We start from the raw sequence: 14,596 nt of genomic DNA on the forward strand, positions 1-14,596 counted from the left end.
TTTTGTACTATATACGTTGTTGAAATACAGGTATATTGTGCTGCCACACATATACGATATGTAAAGTTTTTGTGCGTTGAAATGCATTTTATAGTTAACAGACACCCCTGTTTTTGTGATAAGATTGTCCGCAAAACGACAGAGCTGTTTTTAAGTACAGTTTGACGTTACCGCCATTCAAAGTTCACACATACAGACTACAGTATGACTCACGGCTACGTTACAGTGTAATGTTTATACTTGTACCTTAGTGTCATTGTTTAAAATGACTCAAGCTACCTATATAGTATCTTTATAACACTACGCTTGAAGAGAGGTGTCTTCACTTTTGTTGCAGACCAGTGTTGGTGTTGTACTGTACAGGTAGGCAGTGTGTTTTGATATCATAATTTTGTACCTTAGTGTCATTGTTTAAAAATGACTTAGGCAACACATATAGTGATGGTATCTTTATAATACAACACTCGAAGAGAGATTTCTTCACTTTTGTTGCAGGCCATTGTTGGTGCTGTACTGTGCAGGTAGGCAGTGTGTTTTAATATCATAATTTTGTATTCCGTATATAGTTTCCTCATGTCGGCAGATCAATATGTACTGGATTTTTAAAGCTATGCAACCGGAGCTACTGAAAGGTTACCTAAACGTTGGTAGATAGAAATCCTTTTAGTGGTGTAGTTTACATGTAGAACCCAATATATTCATAATTTTATGATTATCTGTGGCAAGAGTAAGGTAAAAAAAAATTAAGATTTCGACGACAGTATGTATATACACAAAAGGCTACAAGTGCAGGGTCGGATGTAGTTATTTTTAATTGACCGAAAATCCGAAATATCGTATATCGATGCAAATTTTGATTGGAAACAACTGCAAAAGTTATTATGATCAACGTATTTGAATTACTGAGCAATAATCTTTACATATATACACACACACAACACACACACACACACACACACAACACACACAACACAAACTCACGCACACATACACACAAACACACACACACACTCACACACACACACACACACACAAATTCACAGACACACACATACACATACACACACTCACACACACACACACACACAAATTCACAGACACACACTCACACAAGCTAACATTATACTTTATAGTACTTTGTGTCCCCACCCACTTTCCTTGCTAAGACAAATAATGCTTATTTATATTATGTGCATGGGGAGGGGGTAAGAATCGCTAGGAAGTTAAAAAAATCTCCAGACCAGCAAATATTTTTCTTTACACGATTTTGCATGTGAATTTCGGTCAAAGGTATTTAAAAAAACTCTTGAAAGAAAACATTCTACTCCAAACGAGACACTAACTACGAAAACATGAAACAAATACTATGCATGTTAGCAAACGTCGTTCTAAACAATAGTCTTCTGTGTCATGACAATATACCTGGAATGATAAATATGTGTTTCTCAACAGCATATCTACTTGTGAATGCATAGCCAGGCCCGGGGTGCGAACTTGGCTTTGTGTAGGCAACAATGGACTTGGACTTGTCTGGACAAGGAGTCTGGGGTACATGTTTTCCAACTACCAACTTAAGCCGGGGAGGGGAAGGGGGTTGTGCGAAGTTTGCTGGAAAAAAAAAACACAACATGAATGGATGAATAAATGAATGAGGAGATAAAGTACAGGAAAGAGAATGAATGAATGAGAGCATTTGATACAATGCAAGACAGTCCATACTTAATTATGATAGGAGGAGAGATGCTATGGATACTTATCTTTCTTGCACACGCTGTGCTTTTTGTTTATTTATTTATAAAGCACATAAAAGAAAACACAACACTGTGATAGCGATGACACTTATATACGCGTCGAAATCGAACATAAAATGATTAACAAAGATATAATACTACGCTCTGCTTCTTTGATGTATCAATCTTAAGAATCAATCTCAAGACAATTTTCATGCTGTACATGTCCTCCCAAACCCTTCTTGACTTACTGTCCGTGAGGCTGTTCCGAAATCCCTCTTGGCCAGAAGGTATTTAAAGCATGTTTAAACTTCGCGTAAACCCTGTGACCACTACGGACAAGCACGCCTAAAACCCTGTATCTGCTTGGAGATTACTCTGAAAGAAAGGGTCTATGACATGTTCTCACCCCTCGGAGTTAACATTGGTAGGTGCATCATTGCATGATTGAGGTCTTCACAGAAAAGAGCCGAACTCTGAAATGACTCAGGTCAGCCATTCTGTCGGGTTAGCCTAGATACGAGGACATGCGTGTTGGAACAGCCAAACTTAGACTCTGGCTTTATATGTCTTACACAGTCCCGCCCACAAGTAGACTCGCTCTACATACATTTTCAAGGAAATAAAATTAGAATCAGTTACCAAGTGTCGAGTAGAATATTCAATATCCGACGCCGTAATGTACGATAGTCTTAAATATTGTTTGGCAGGTTAAAAGTTCTTGGTTATCAATTTCTGTTGTTGTGTTTAGTTCGTCACATCTATAGCTCGGCCGAGGCTACTACATGTCTAGTCAAATAATGCTGTACCTTTTTTATCAATTGCTTTCAAGAGAAGAAGTAATTAAGTCTGTTATGATCGTTTTTTTTATTTCAGTCGCGCAAAACAAGTTTGATACTCTGAGCTTCCTTGTAGAGACCAAGTTGTAGCAAGGGGGTTATATGGAGAATTGTAGAAAGAAGATTGAATCCATAGAGACAGGACTATCTTATGCCGGTGTCCGCGATTATAGGTTCAATCAACCCAGCTGTCTAACACGGTATTTCCCGCCTTCTGGCCAAATTTGCCGCCATTCTAAGATTAGTTCGCAAGTTTTAGCACAGGTGCGAAAAATCGTGCATTCTCTATATGAGAGTCGAACCCGGCAGCGAGGCATTCTACTGTCTTTCTTCTGCTCCCTACAGTCTTATCGTCTGGATATCTTCTTTACTCAAGCCTTCAAGATGTTACGAGTAAGTAGACAGTAACACTTGAGTAACATCTTAACGTTTTAAGGCTGGAAGGATAGAAATAACGCATTGTTTAAACTACTGATAGAGCAAAAAATGGGGGAGGGGGGTGAAGTCAAAATTGCTCCGAATACAAGACCTGTAATGAAACAACGTGGTAATAATAGATATTGTCTGTGTCATTGTCTTAAAGGGCTGAACATACTAATTTTGTACAATTACAAGAATGTTTAAGTGTTGTTTTTGGGGGAATCTAGATATACAAATTGTTGCTTAGAGGGGGTGGTGGACAATTTGCAATGTAGACAATATTCCTATCCACTAGTTTCCCTTGCACAAAGCTACGATGTATTCGCTGACTTTTTGGGGCCATTTTTGATGGCAACATTTTAGTCTATGAAGAGGGGATTTTGTTACTAATTGCTTGGATGTTCCTTTGTTGCGTCTTTGTGTCGTAAAGTTTAATTGTTTTAAATTGCTAGCGCCGTTCTGGTAGGACCAGGTAATTATACCACATTTGGCGAACATTTCAATGGTTGTAATGACAGAGCGGTAGACGCTTGTAAAGCAAAACATGGACCATTCTAAATTTTAAAGGAGGGGGGACAAATATCGAAATATATCGTTCTTATCTCAATTTTGTCAACCATGACAACGAAATATTGTCTGGGAATGGTAACCTTACGTCTGATAAATTTTGCATTTTCTTACATGTGATTTACATGAATTTCGCTAGGGATCTTTATTTGATGTTTTCTTACGAATGCACCCCCCCCCCCAATTCCAGCGGTATCTAAAGTGGGCGTTACCATTTTCACAGGGGAATCGGTCCATCCCCAATAGGGTTAGAAATTATAAGGCAGCGTCGCAAGCTACAAAACTGTAGGTAAAAATGTACAACTCTACATCCACGGACGGGTCAGACTTCGAAGATGATTTGGCGGAATTCGTCCGACTTTTTCCCGCCATTTCTCTGTGCACCTGTCATAACCATGGCAACCGTCAGGATGTCGTCTGCGAGGACCTAGCAACCGAGTCTGTTTTTGGCGCGAGTCCAGAGCTCTCACCTTCCGAAGAGGTTAATACTACATAGTTTGTTCCAAAGAAATTATTCTGTATAATGTCCTAGCATGTTCTTTCCCTAGATTGACACTTTTTTCTTTATTTCAGAAGGATAAAACATGAAATGTTTATCCTTTGTTCGTCAGAATATAGCGAGGGAAAACTTTAATCCAGAAAGAATGTTGAGGGACAAAATTACATATCTGTACCTAACAATTATTTCTTGTCTCTCTCTTATTAGAAGGTGCGCAGGACGCTTTCGAGAAGGACTTCTCGGAGTGGAAACGAACCCGTGACTCCTGGTACACCGTCCAGCAAGCACAGTCGTATCCCGATGCCGAGTTTTAAATCTCCGCCAGAAGAGTCAAGCTCGCCGGAGAGTACTAGTGACGTCAGCCCGTCACCAGTCAGCTCATCCGGCACCTCCGATTCGAGATCGAGAAAAGCAAGCTCCTCTAGGTAAAACATTTTACTGTTGTTTGTTTTGCATTTTTCTCGTAGAAAAAAACATAACTTGTAACTCCCGTAACTTGTTGTTAGGTCCTGTATATTGTATTGATTTGTCCTGTGTTGTGTTGTGTTGTATGTACCAGTGGCAGCCGCCACCAGCCTTTGGCTGCCTTGCTCCCACTTGTAATGCATTGTGGCATCAACAATAAATGAAATGAAATGAAACATGCAGTGGCCTCGTCTATCTAATACATGCGATGGCGGCTGTGTATACAAATGTATGTTCCCAGTGAATCAAAACCTTTTGTACAAAGACTTAAAACCTTTTTTCAAAGTTGTTTAAGTCAGAAATGGATGTTGTAACAGTTGGCAGTAAACTTAGCAAAATATAGCTGATCACTTCTTGTTTAACAAGGTTATGATGTCAAAATTTGAAAATGTATTTATAGGAATCTTGTTTTTTTGGCCCGCCTTTTTTTCGCCCTATCGCATTAGATTTTGAGTCTGCGCAGCATGTCATCCATAAAATTTACTTCCTTTGGCCTATATCATCGCTGTACAAGAGCAGTGACCCGACCCTCTGTCCTACATACTATATATAGTTCAAGGGCTTCCCGACTTAAAATTGTCCTACATGTCGCACATTGTAGCGTTGTTTGCATGGAACTCACGATGCAGGGGGAGTAGGGGTTTGCTCAAAGACGTTCCGCTGACATCTTGTTGAAGTTGCTGTGTCTGCGGACGCTTGAATGATTGATTGATACGATTAAAGCCCGTTCTGACTGTTTGAGTTAAGGCAGTGCAACTTGGGCCTGCAATGCTGATGGGAACCGCTAAAGGCCCTCGTTGACACATGCTGCAACAGCATTACTGACGTTGATATTTATGTTTATACCTTCGCAGAAGGAAAACATATTGTTTTTGCTCAGTTTCTTTCTCCTCTTCTTCCTTTTCCTTTCTAACCAAATAAGGTCAATGACCTGAACCGGACGTCTGTCACCATGGTAACTAGTGTTGGGTTACATCATGTTGCAATTTTATAGCAGGAGGGATTTAGACTCTGTCTGACCATATATGTGAATGTGTTTGAGTAAGAAATAACAGAGCCGACCATATGCGAAGGTAAACATTATGCATTTGCTTTGCAGATGTTACCTTTCTATTCCATTTTTTTAATATACCCGGTGTGGATGATGTGTTTATTAATGTTGACTTTTTATACGTTTGTGTGTGTGTTGCAGTGACCTGTCCAGCTTTGCGAACATGGAGAGAGAACTCCGATGCCCGGTGTGTTCCGAGTTCTTCACTCAGCCCTTGGTCCTGCCCTGCCAGCACAACATCTGCCACCGATGCGCCAAGGAGATCCTCTACCGGGACAGTCCTGAAACCCTGCCGGGAGGGCCGCTCTACAGCGCCGTACAGAGCCCGCTGAAGAGCCCGCTGCCTGCCAAAGTGAGACGGGGTTCAACGCCCGGGCCTCTACAAAGGTATGAAAGCACTCTGCCTCTTTGGCGTTGCCAAAAAATTTCATCCAATTTTCGATGTAGACTTTCATTGGTAGAAAACTTTCGTTGTTATTTAAACATAAGGTTTTTTTATTCTAAAATAAAAAGACTAAACTTAAACTGCCAACACTACAATGAATTGGGACTTACCCCAAATTTTCGCCTGACCCGTCTACTCTTGGAACTTGTGGTCAGAGACACGTCGCCGTAGTAGCGTGTCCTACCTGCCAGATAACTTGTGTCGCCCCCCGTCTCTGTTAACATGTTCAGGTCAGGTCTGTGAGCTCTTATGTAGACCGCCTCCTTCACTCCTCTTGTAAAGAAGTCCGATTCAGAATCGAGGATTTTAATTTATTATAAATTTATATTATAGATTTCTTACTCTGACATTGACCTGTCGCTTTTCCACCGTCTTGTCCTGTTGTGTATTGTGTAGGGCTGCCTCCTTCCGCCGGAAGAACAGTAGCTCCAGATTATCCACCCCGACCGGGCCCAAGTCTCCCCCGCCGCTGAAAGAGTTCCCCTGCCCAAAGTGCCAGGAAGGGGTGGAGCTCGGGCCAAAGGGCATCAATGGATTATACAGGTAAGAAATGGAACTATTGTTTTTGGTATGTCTGTCTGTCAGTGTGTGTGTGTTTCCGCACATTTGTAGTCAGCATAACTTCAGAACGCCTATATGGATTGTAATGATATATGGCATGTTGGTAGGTCGTAGGAAGACAAAGGTCAAGGTCAAATATGGGCCTCCTGGTGGCTAAGAAATGACAGTTCATGTCAATATCAGACAGATTTCCTCTTCCAGAATATTTTTGCTTTGTCGCCCAGAAATTGCATTGGTTGCCTTTAAAATTTTTTGTCACATTTTTACGTCTGAAAATGCTAAGGAGATTGTTTCACTGCAGGATCTTGCACTTTTCAGGAACTTCACACTTGAGACTATAAAATTGCATTGAAAGAGTTTGTCAATTTTTTCTATACGTCTGAAGATGCCAAGGAGATTGTTTTACTGCAGGATCTTGCACTTTTCAGGAACTTCATTCTTGAGACTATAAAATTGCATTGAAAGGGTTTGTCACTTTTTTCTTTACGTCTGAAGATGCCAAGGAGATTGTTTTACTGCAGGATCTTGCACTTTTCAGGAACTTCATTCTTCAGACTATAAAATTGCATTGGAAGAGTTTGTCACTTTTTTCTTTACGTCTGAAAATGCTAAGGAGATTGTTTCACTGCTGTTACACCTCTCAGGAACTTCATTCTGGAGACGATCGTGGAGAGATACAAGTTCCAGGCCAGGAAAGCCGGCGCTATCGCCTGTCAGTCATGTAAGCCCCGCCCACCTGCCGACGCCACAAAAACATGTCTGGACTGTCAGGCCAGCTTCTGTAATGAGTGCTTCAAGGTGGGTCTAATTCTGACTTAAGCCACAGCAAATAATCTTTGTGGGTTTCTTTTCTATGTGATGGTCGCTGTGCGTATGTGATGTTCCCATTGAATCAAAACCATTTGTACAATGATTGAAAACTTTTTCAATGTATTTCTTCATTCACATATGGATGTTGTAATAGTAGGCAGTAAAGTTAGCACAATGTATGCCAAAAAACAGTTACTCAAGCAACTGGATATGATTTTGAAAACGTCAGACGTTTCAGCTAGTATCCACTAGCTTTCGTCAGTGACTGAGAGACCAGAGGGGAAAGCAGGTTTATATACAGTCACTGACGAAAGGTAGTGGATACTAGCTGAAACGTCTGACGTTTTCAAAATCATATCCAGTTGCTTGAGTAACTGTTTTTTGGCATATCGTATTACCTGGATGTCCAACCTTCATCGACGTATCTTAGCACAATGTAGGTATCAGTTTTTAGACCCTTGAAAATACACGGACAATTTTCGCACTCGAACATGCAAGAACTGCACAGAGAAAGAAACACAGGCCTACCCAACTGAAATCTATCTGTCTTATGCTATTCAGTTTTATCTACTATATCAGAGAGTGAGTAAAATCCTGTTCTTTATGTTGTGTGAACGGAACCAGCCATGTGTTGGTCTAGCTAACCGGTAATTTTCGTGCTAAGTAGAGCACATGAAAACACAGCCTACTCATTTGAGCCCTAGCTAATAACCCTGGTAATACGTACCATTAGGCGGCTTGTACTTTTCTAGACAAGTGAGACAGCGCAGAAACATGTGTAAATAACAGCTTTTGTGAACAAGTCGTGTGTGAATATATTGGAGCATGTTCTTCTAGGATTATATAGATGCTTTCTAGATAATTTCACAAGATAGGTGCTAATTATGAGATAAAAATCCCTCCCATGGGGTGTTTTTAGCGTTGATGAACATTGCGGGTGGTATATTTCGGTCCCGTTCACTCCAGTACGCTTTAAGCGCTTTCGATCCGGTTTCCATCGAAGCCGGATTCAAGTGGCCCCATTTTAACGCTCCAAATCTTTAAACAACTGCAATTAAATGTGCAAAGTTTGAGTGTAACAAGTCGTTCGGTGTGATATAGCTAGCTGCCGCCGCGCCGCGTGCCTGTGAAGCTGGTGTGTTATGCCGAATTGCGGTTATATCGGCTATACAGATACAGATACAGATACAGAAATGGCATGGAAAACGCCTCGATCCCACTTCAGGAGGAAGTTTCGAACCGCGATTTGCGTCTGAAACCATCCTTGAATAAGTTAATACGACCTTAAGACGTTCTGCCACCAAAGTGCAGTGCACAATACATTGTGGGTTTCACACAGTGCGTTCTGCCAACGTGCTGTCTATTGCTACGTGGATGTAGTCTCCACCAGACTCCTTTGCAGGCTGAATAACTAATAGAAATCAGCTAAGGGGGACATCATTGGCCAGAGGAGTTGGTCGGCCCTAGAAGGTCCAGCTTGCCTTCCGTGCAGGCAATTGCAAGCTGGACCCTCTATATGGCCGGCCAATTCCTCTGGCCAATGATGTCCCCCTTAGCCGATTTCTACTATTTATTCAGCCTTCAAAGGAGTCTGGTGGAGACTAACGTAGATGATGAAATGTTTGATGTCTGTAATATTACATTTATTGGTTTGTTTTACCTTTATATATAGACTGTGCACATCTGGGGGACTCCAAAGGCACAGCATGAGTATGTCGGTCCTACCTCCAGCTTCCGCCCGAGGGCGCTTCTGTGCGTCGAACACGAGACAGAAAAGGTTAGAGACATGCGCCTGTAGCCTCTACCAGGCTTCAGGAGGTGGCAGGAAAGAATAGAAATCGTCCAAATAGAGAGATAGCATGCCATGGAAGTTTGTCATGCCAGAGGACATTTTGCCGCACTCCCTTGGCATTCTATCTCTCTATTTGGCCGATTTCTATTCTTTTCAGCCGCCTCCCGAAGCCTGGTAGAGGCTAATGCGCTTGTGTTACATAGTTAGCCATTGGCTAATCGCAAAATCCCTTCTTTGTCATGATTGGTTGTTCTAAGTATTGACACTTACGGCAACAGTGGCCGACGAAATTTCTTATCATACATTTACTATCGACATTGTTTACTCTAAACTTTTTAATGCCAATGTCGTCTATGCCATCATTTATTATATTTACCGAAGGAAAACATATTGTTTTTGCTACATTTCAGCATTTATTATCATGTCTACATTTTTTTCGTAAGACGGTGTGTTACTCGTTATACTACGGTTATAGGCAAATTACTGCTGCTGCGATAAGCGTGAATCTGTGCAGTTGCATTGCTGCATGCTAAGTGTCGCTGTTCATTATTTCTGATATTCCAGGTCAGCATGTACTGTCAGGCGTGCAAGAGACCCGTCTGCCACCTATGCAAATTGGGAGGATCGCACGCAAACCACAAGTTTCATCATATGAACACCGCATACAAAAACATCGAAGTAAGTTCCTTTTGCTTCTTCTTCCTAGCGTGCATAAAATGTGGATATTTTTTAATCTTAAAACGTCTCAATTCTAGTTCTGAAAATCTTAAACCTAAATTTTGTGACACATTGCAATTTTTCTCACTACCAACAGGAGAAACTGCGATCCAGTTTGCAGATTTTGAAGGACAAACAGGAAAAGGTAGAAGAACAAAAACGTGTGGTGATGGAGAAGAGGGAGAACAGCAAGGTTCGCGAACGGAAGAACTTACAAACTAACATTCTACATACTAACCCCCTAACTGCAGTAGCTTAGTTCTTTTCATATGTCCATTCACATTCGTTTGTTGTGTCGTTGTGACAGTTTGTGTAGAATAGTTTAACAGATACATGCGTTGATGAAAGACGATATTCACAAGTTACCATTTATGTCATCAAAACAAGATGGCCGACCCATGACGTCATAGTAAAAATGGTGGCGCCCATTGATGCAAAGGTAAAACAGAACAGGTTTAGTTTAAAACAATTTCTCTATTACAGAAAGCAGCCAGTCTGGTGAAGGACAACATCATGAAAGCCTTTGACTCTCTACATGCTATTCTGGACGACCGGAAGTCAGTCTTGTTAGAGAAAGCAGAAAAGGTCATGTCTGCACAAGAAAGCGAACTCGACGCTGCTCTCGCGCAAACTCGCGAGATGATGGGGGTCTCGGGGCTGATTGAGTACGTAGAACAAGTTCTGAAGGAGAACAACCACGCCTGCTTCCTCCAGACCGCCACGGGACTATGTAAAAGGTAAATGAATTTAAAAAAATAACAAAAAAAAACAACTTTTATCAGTCTCTGATATCATTTCATTCATTTATTTTACCAGTGGATCAATCCCACCGCTGACACCAGTTGTAGTGTGCCGAGATACAGAGGTCTTGACTCGACGAGTGTACGCTCCAAACTGGCCCTGGCTACACGGCCAGGGGTACTTTATTGTGCTTAATTATCAGACACAGATGTTCTAGCCTCGCTTCTCGATCTGTTCCCAGCACTTTTTCAGACGTCTCTTGGCACATCTCCAAGCTTCGTGCATGATGTTGACCATATGGTCATAATCCCAATGGTCTACACCATGGTACACATAGACAATGTGTCTCTTGCTAAATCATTTATGTTTATCCGAATGCAGGGTTAAAGAAGCGACAGAGATGAAACTTCCGACAGACTTGGACGTGACCTGCGAGTCACTTACACTCGACGTCAGAAGGGAGGAGGAGCTACTTTCTCAGCTGGACTTTCTGCAAGGTAAGAAGTACATTCTCAATTCTAGACTAGTCTAGTAACTCCGTTTTCTCGGAAAACTTTGTGGCAGTTGTGTTTACCTTCGCAGAAGGAAAACATGATTGTTTTTGCTCTGTTTCTTCTTCCTTTTCTTCTTCGAGCACTATCCTCCTCCGCTCTTATAGCTTCAGCTAAGCTCAATTCAGTCCACTCATGTTGCAATTTCATAGCAGAAAGGATTTAGACTCCTGTCACCATACTAGTATATGAACGTGTTTGAGTAAGAATTAATAGAGCAGACCATACGCGAAGGTAAACATTATGCATTTGCTTAACAAATGTTACCTTTCTAGTTGTGTTCTTATCTACTTCTTGTTTATTTTGGCAGCTCCAAACAAGGTTGACTTGTGTAAGGACGGCATAGTGGCTGAGGATGGACAAGCAGACGTTACCTGGAACCCTCTACCCGCCAATTCTCCCCCCGTCGACTCTCTACACGTGCAGTACTGGAAAATGGCGGCGGTAGGTCTCGCCGACTTGCATGATGGGACATCAGAGGTACCGACGCACGCGCAGACGATCCGTTGCGATGACGTCATTTCCGGTCGGTGCGAGCTGTCCGGGTTAGAGTCGGGTGCGTGGTATGCTTTCCGCGTGCGCGCCTGCAACGGGGCGGGTCCCGGGCCGTGGAGCGACATCGGGACCGTTAGGACATCGCCTGGTATGTGTTACTCTTCATTGCTTTGTTTGTTTCAATTTCATATGTAACTTACAACTAAATAGTTAGTGACGTAGTGTTTACAATCAAGTGACGGTATGAATGAAAAAAAGTTCATTGCTAGTTTTGGAAGTAGACAAATGACAGCAATTAATATTCTATAATAGACAAACCTACAAATGTCACAACGAATGGAAGTTCTTGGTTCTACCAAAACTACAAAACATGGCGTTAAACTAAAGATAAACATACTAAAGTTGATTTTCCTTTTCGGCATTTTCGTCCTTTGCACTTATTGTCAGCAAAAGCTGAATGATTTTCTTCGAAAATTGCAGATCTACGTTTCGATCTTGAGGATAACTACGACCATGATGCTCTGCGAGCCGACATCAAAGGACGCGCCGTCACTTCCGTCCTGCAGCCGGCCAAGCTTCGTCCTGACAACGCCGTCAATTACGTCGTTACCATGGAAACGCATTACGTCACCGGTGACGTCAAGATCGCCGGTGGCCACCATTACTGGGAGGTTGGCGTGGCCGGTAACAGTTTTCTGGTGTGTGTCGGTGTCGCCGACGAGGGAGCGATCCAGACCGAGCTCCGCCGACAGAGCGACGCGGACAGCGGCCATGACAGTTGTGACGAGAACGACACCGTCGGCGTCACGAACGCCATGGCAACCGTCACGGTTACCATGGGAACGTTGGAGGGCGTTGATAAGAGCGTCACGCGTTGCCATGGTGACGGCGGATCACGTGTGGGCATCTTTGTGGACGCCGACGAAGGCATCGTCCGTTTCTATGACGTCACGTCGAAGAAGATGGTGAAGGAATGTTGTGTGGACGCGGGAAAAGTTTTCGTTCCTCTGATTGGTCTGTGCGGGCCAGGAACAGTCCATTACTAGATTCAGGGGGAGAAATTAGAAAGAAGAGATTTGGAATAAGATGAACAGGATAGTCTATGTCTTAAAGTCGCTCTTAGATGGAAAATTTCATTTTCTACACGGCAATTTATATTTTGCACATTTTGTCCGTCGCTTTTTTCAGCACTAGACTTTGACACAAAATATCCATGTAGCTTTTCATGAACATCTGACGTCATCATTTCATGTGCACACAAGAAAGTTCCGAACGAGTCTTGACGTCATCAACTTGTGTGGACTTGTTCTTCATCAGAAATCTGACCACATCACCTGTTCTGAAGTGACTTAGCTTCTTTTGCTACTGAATATTCTATCTAGTATTTGTCTCTGTACCTTAACATTCTAAGCGTCCTTAAGTACCTTGTTACGATCAAATGTCAAGCCTGATTATCTGGGTAATCTTGTTAATGAGTTCTTAAGTACATGTAATAGAAGTTATAAAGTTGGGTTGGTTAGTAGATAGCGATATGTGGTTAGTGATTTACGTGAAAGTTTGTGCTGGAGAAGTGGTTTTTGTATTGTGTAGTCGTTGTTTAAAAGGTTAGGGTTTGGGTAGCACATTTCGATTATTATGGTAAGTTAGGTAGCATATTTGACAGTACAGTCAATGTAACCCATCACAATTGACACACACACTATGACTTCTCTGTTAAAATACTGTCGTTTTCAAGTCAAAAATTGTGCAATTGAACCAAACGGAATTTTACCATCCTTTGGGCCATAAACTTTGAAACTTTATTAGAATAACCATTAGCGGTGGACCCTAGGGTCCACCGCTAGTCTTCCTGGTATTCCTACATGTACATACAGACGATACATTATACAACATAGTGGACAACTGGTCAAGTCACAAACATATCTAAAACAATAACATATTTACAATATACATAATTTTAAAAAACCGGTAGCTATTGAATAGAAAGTTGAATTTTAGTGTACGATCTTGGCAATATGTATGTAAATATGATATAGAATGTAATGCTGGACACTGTCACACATGGGTGTAGTTTTAAACATGTCAATCTTTGAGTACATGTCATGGTTTCTATATCTTGTAATGTCTTCTTTTTTTAGTCTTATTCTGTAGCTTCTAGGTCTTCGCGCGTATATGCCAGCAGCAGCTTAACTAAACTGCAGTGCGTCTTAGTAATCCTAGATGGCGCTGCAACCAAGTAATGATAGACTAGAACAGCAGCAGATAGTTTTCTAGTTTTGTCACCTTGGCAGACGCCTAGAAGGGCATCGACTAGAGAGTATCCGTGGAGAAATCTTGGAGGGGCATAACTCTTGCCGTACTAGAGTAGTCTCTACCAGACTAACTACACTGGCTATATATAGGAAAATATTTGCCAGGGGAGTTTGGCCGCCTTGTAGGTTTGACTGGCCGCGCAAAGAAACTACCTCCCCGCGGCCGGACTCCCTTGGCCAATTTTACTCTTTTTTGCCGCCGAATTCTGCGATCCGTATTACCGTAGAAAGGCCTGGTGGAGGCTAGTACTAGTGGACCCTAATCCACATTAAACAATCGCGTATCAGCACACACACACACCAATGAAATTTTTTCTAAATGTTGCTTTCCACGAAGTCAATGATGGGCTGAAGGCTAGTCTTGATATGCGTGAATGATCTATTAACAGCTGGGGGGTGAGACGCTTCTCTGAGTGAAATGGAGCAGTTCTTTGACATGTTTTGACGTGACATAACTAGCCGTATCTTCTTTCCTTTGTTTTCATACAGAATCGTCCACTTATTCGTTCTGACAATTCTCACCGACCATCCATCTTCAAAATTGCACCCTCCACGGAGAGCAAATGGTAGTTTTTAATTAGCTTCACCTGCAATTAAAGAG

General features: G+C 42.0%; 1 protein-coding gene across 2 annotated transcripts; it reads left to right on the forward strand.

The window, feature by feature from the left end:
* Positions 1-2,804: 2,804 nt before the first annotated feature.
* Positions 2,805-12,758, forward strand: LOC109468953 (E3 ubiquitin-protein ligase TRIM36-like). Of its 2 annotated transcripts, none has more exons than XM_019767326.1 (12): positions 2,805-2,962; positions 4,263-4,480; positions 5,713-5,958; positions 6,413-6,559; positions 7,222-7,375; positions 9,060-9,164; positions 9,744-9,857; positions 9,994-10,089; positions 10,380-10,633; positions 11,019-11,134; positions 11,499-11,831; positions 12,164-12,758. In XM_019767326.1, exons 1-12 carry the CDS (start codon positions 2,954-2,956, stop codon positions 12,727-12,729), a joined length of 2,358 nt encoding a protein of 785 aa, XP_019622885.1. In that variant the 5' UTR covers positions 2,805-2,953; the 3' UTR covers positions 12,730-12,758. The 2 variants fall into 2 exon arrangements, with proteins under 2 accessions (XP_019622885.1, XP_019622884.1); XM_019767325.1 differs by lacking the exon at positions 2,805-2,962 and adding an exon at positions 3,819-4,037.
* The last annotated feature ends 1,838 nt before the right edge of the window (positions 12,759-14,596 follow it).

Source organism: Branchiostoma belcheri, unplaced genomic scaffold (assembly GCF_001625305.1).
Source record: "Branchiostoma belcheri isolate BF01 breed outbred unplaced genomic scaffold, Haploidv18h27 scaffold2, whole genome shotgun sequence".
Lineage (NCBI taxonomy): Eukaryota > Metazoa > Chordata > Leptocardii > Amphioxiformes > Branchiostomatidae > Branchiostoma > Branchiostoma belcheri.